Source organism: Pecten maximus, unplaced genomic scaffold, assembly GCF_902652985.1.
Source record: "Pecten maximus unplaced genomic scaffold, xPecMax1.1, whole genome shotgun sequence".
Lineage (NCBI taxonomy): Eukaryota > Metazoa > Mollusca > Bivalvia > Pectinida > Pectinidae > Pecten > Pecten maximus.
In genome coordinates this window covers 12138-16234 of record NW_022982640.1, presented here as the reverse complement: position 1 = coordinate 16234, position 4097 = coordinate 12138, and the positions used below count along the sequence as shown (strand labels likewise).

Here is a 4097-nt window from a genome sequence, read left to right as displayed (position 1 = left end):
GAGGGAGATAAGAATAGTGGAGAAGAGCTGGACCTGTGCTCAAGTACTGCTTGTAAGAGCCAGGATTCTTCAAAGAAGAAAAAAGCTCAGAGCCATAACGTTACTGCTGAGGTTGACCAGCAGCAGGCTACATCTGTCACGGATGTGTCTAAGGAGTTTGATCGTAAACTCAAGGCACTGGAGGAGAAATTGTCGTCTCAAATTGACTCCAAATTTGATATGATTTTGGAGAAACTGGACTCTAGGTCTGGTCAATCCAAATCTTACCAGGGTCAAGGACAGAGCAGAGGTCGTGGTCGTGGTCGAGGTAACCACAGAGGTAAACCTAACCACGACAAACAAAAATCCTCTGATAACCCAAAAGAGTAACGGTCTCTGCGGTAGGCCAAGCGGAGACCGAATCATCTTCAGCAGGCCAAACCAATATCTTGGATAGACTCTTAGGAGTATCCAATGAAGGTGACATTTTCATCGATGGTGTTCAGGCTTGATAGACAGCGGTTCAATGGTCTCTACTATATCAGAGTCATTTTTTAAAACTTTGCCGCATAAACCTGACCTCCAAGATATATCAACCTTAGGGCGTGATGTGACAGAAGCCAATGGTTCGAACCTTAAGATCAAAGGTTTCATAGAATGTGATGTCCGATTGCCATTCCTGTCTGACAAAGTCTTTAGTGTTCTAGTACTAGTAGTCTGATGGGTACCAATGTAATAAGACTTGTCAAAGATTTTATGAATTCCGGAAATTTTACTTTACCACCCGAGTGGAAGGTTGCTGTGGATAGCATTTCTTGTACATTCGACACCAGGGCCCGGTTGTTCAAAACTATCGTTAAGCTAACGACATCGTTAACTTTAACGAGTCGTTAGCTTCTTAATCTGCGTTAGTTAACGACTGTGTTAAATGTTGTTGTTCAAACATATTTAACGCTGTCGTTAACTAACGCAAAATGTTAATCACTTAACAAGAAAAGTTAACACTAGCGACAGGTAGTTTCGCACTTTTTCCCACAATCCACTTGGATTCTGTGGCTGAAGATACCAAGATGGCTGCAAAGCAGAGGGAAAGAAAACCAAATTTTACAAGCTCTGAGAGCAACTTGATTAGTAGCAGGGCTACAGAGATGCTGGACACCATCAGAGGCAGGCACTCTAATGATCTTTCTAATACCATGAAGCAGGACTTCTGGAAATGTTTAACAGAAGAAGTGAATGCCCTGGGGGTAGCCTGCAGGTCAGAAGATGAAGTTAGGAACCGCTGGCGGAACATGTCTCGCAGTGCGAAAGAGAAATTCACAAACCATCGCCTGGTGCGACAGAAGACTGGAGGAGGGCCTCCCCCAGCTGCGTTGAGCGTAGCTGAGGAGCAGATAGTTGATGCCATGCAGGACACGGCAGCTTACATTGGAGTCCCTGGTGGACAGGAGTCTGCTGTTACACAGCTTGATGGTATGTTTATAAATATTTAATTGTCTGAACATTTATGAAACTGAATATGTCATCATGGATATCAATTTTTCTTTTCAGAATGTTCATAGGATATTACTTTTTTACAGTGATCATTTTATGTTTCACAACACCCATCATTCAACAATTAACATTTGACTGATTATTCATCATTTCCCAGTGTTTTTGCTATGTACTGAGTAACAAAATATTCTTTTGTATTTGTCAATGTATACTTAAAATATGTACTCGCAACCGCATCGCATCCGACACTGATGTGTTTAATATAAACATTTATGACTGGGTTCTTCTGACTCTCTGTGGTTTATTTACGGATTTACACAATAAAGTCATTATTTTAATTAGAAAAGGAAAATTTCTTCCCAAAAAAATAGTGATTTGTTCCATTTCATCAAGCATCTATTTAGCCAGAGTCCAAAAATAAAAATCGCATACAAACTAATGTGTCGTCTGCTGCCATTACAGCGTCTGTGACAACAACTGTCACGTGGGTTCAGCCACTAATTCTAAATATAGTTTATTTGACATTTATTGAATTTACGAAGTATACATTCGTGTCACGTCAGTAGAATGTTGCATTAAAAGAATCAAGTGCTTAAGGCAATTTGACATACCTGTAAATATATAATAGAGAGCGTTATCCCTGTAAAATGCCAGTCTGTTTAATGGATCGTGCAGCACGGTAACATGTGTAACAGCCATTTTGTGTGGCCCCTTATGCTCATTCAAATCATACTCTCGATGAGACAAACAATCCTACCCTATCTAACACCTAATTGAGTTTTATTCTGTATTGTGATATATCATATTCTTAAATAATATATATATATATATATTTAGTTACAATAATTATATTTACAGATAACAAGACTGGGAAATAAATTATAATTTACTTTGATTGAGATTAGAACTATAGTCTGTTTCTGACTTCTAATGTTTATATATTTTTATGGGAGTTGTCTATCTTTTTCTGGAACAGCTGGTAACAGCAGTACATGTACAGTAGAGAAGTCCTGGGATGATGCCATCAGGAGGATTGCTGGACAACCTCCTGAGCAGTTATTTGCTGATGATGCAGAGGATGATGCAGCAGTAACACCAGTGGCAGGACCATCCTCTGCATCATCAACACAGGGACAGAAAAGGTAAGCACAACAAAAATGTTGACTATATGTCTGAATTGTGCTACCAAGTTAATTACAGACTACACCTGTAAATTGTATTATACAAATATTTGAAATAATAATAATTGTTAACTGATGAATGATTTTAAATTTAGTTTTTCAAATGCTTTTTTTAAGAGTACATGTTTATTCAATATATATACATGTATATTATTATCTACATTATCAAATTAATTCATACATAACTGCTAAATAATAATATACAAAATTGATTTCTTCATCAGTCTTTTCAGATTTTAAAATGACTTCTATGCCATTTTTTTCCAGTATACTGTAATTAAATGTGGGATTCTTAAAACTATAATTGTTAGGTTTGATTGGCATGTGCACATTTGGTCTTGTGAGCGATAAACATATCTAATCTAATTACAGATGCCAAGATGTGCAGGCCACAAAAACATTTCCATCGAAGAAGAAAAAGACGGCAGAAGATGTGTATTCTATCCAGTATGCCTACTTTGAGAGGGAGATGGTAAAGACTGAGTTGCAGATCCAGCTGTTGCAGAAACTGCTGGATGCTGAAACTCATCAAGACACTGTTAGTCTTCTAGCTGCTTTGTCTCATTAGCACAAGCTTATGACACAAAACAGCTAGTCGAACTATCAATCTTGTTTTAATGTTGTAGTTGTCACTTGCCTATACAACACACAATTATCAAATATATTTAAAAGCTGACTTTTTCATGTAATATATCTTTAAATGTGATTCAGCATATCTATCACTTAGCTGTTTCACAATTTATAGACATGTATTTCACACTTTTTATTTTCACAAATGTTACATAGATATATAACTATATATATAGAGTAAATTTTAAGCTCACCTGGTCTTAAGGACCAATGAGCTTATGTCATGGAATCCATCGTCTGTCGTCTATTGATTATATATTATTAAAGAATCCAAATTCAACATGTCAAACTGAATTCTTTGATAAGCAAGTGACAACTATGACTAGTCTTCTTTAAGCCATTTCCCTTTCAAAGAAGGCATACATGTACATATTTCACAATTTTGTCTCTTTAATCTAAAATGTGTTATTAGGTCACCTGAGACAAAGTCTCAAGTGACCTATTCTAATCGCCTTTTGTCCGTCATCTGTCGTGCGTCTGAGGGCCTGATAGGGCGGGGCTAAAAAGGCTCTTAATTGACTAAAACTTCAAAAATCTTCTTTTCTACTCTCAGATATGGTAGAATCAAACATTCTTCATTGATTTAAGGGTCTTAAGGTGCTTTACCAAAATTGTGAATTTCATGACCCAGGTGTCTCACATTTGCCCCTGGGGAGGGGGTAAACTTTACTATAGTTTTTACAGGGAAATCACATTTTTGCCAGTAATTTGTTTAATTTTTATTGGAATTAATTCTAACTTGGCAAACATTATCAACTTGTGTCCAAGATGGCAGTTTGATAGTATGCACATGTTGGTCCTGAATGACCCCCA

General features: G+C 37.1%; 1 protein-coding gene across 1 annotated transcript; it reads left to right on the top strand.

The window, feature by feature from the left end:
- The first annotated feature begins 813 nt into the window (after nucleotides 1–813).
- LOC117320685 lies at nucleotides 814–3281 on the top strand. Its single transcript, XM_033875199.1, has 3 exons — nucleotides 814–1452; nucleotides 2450–2615; nucleotides 3027–3281. The coding sequence occupies exons 1-3, from the start codon at nucleotides 1050–1052 to the stop codon at nucleotides 3220–3222; spliced, it is 765 nt and encodes a 254-aa protein (XP_033731090.1). The 5' UTR covers nucleotides 814–1049; the 3' UTR covers nucleotides 3223–3281.
- Nucleotides 3282–4097: the final 816 nt, after the last annotated feature.

Excerpts from the sequence above, each read along its gene's own strand:
- LOC117320685 (XM_033875199.1), top strand. The coding sequence starts at position 1,050 with ATGGCTGCAAAGCAGAGGGAAAGAAAACCAAATTTTACAAGCTCTGAG. Across the intron at positions 1,453-2,449 it reads TGCTGTTACACAGCTTGATG|CTGGTAACAGCAGTACATGT; the intron begins GTATGTTTATAA and ends TTTCTGGAACAG. Across the intron at positions 2,616-3,026 it reads TCAACACAGGGACAGAAAAG|ATGCCAAGATGTGCAGGCCA; the intron begins GTAAGCACAACA and ends ATCTAATTACAG.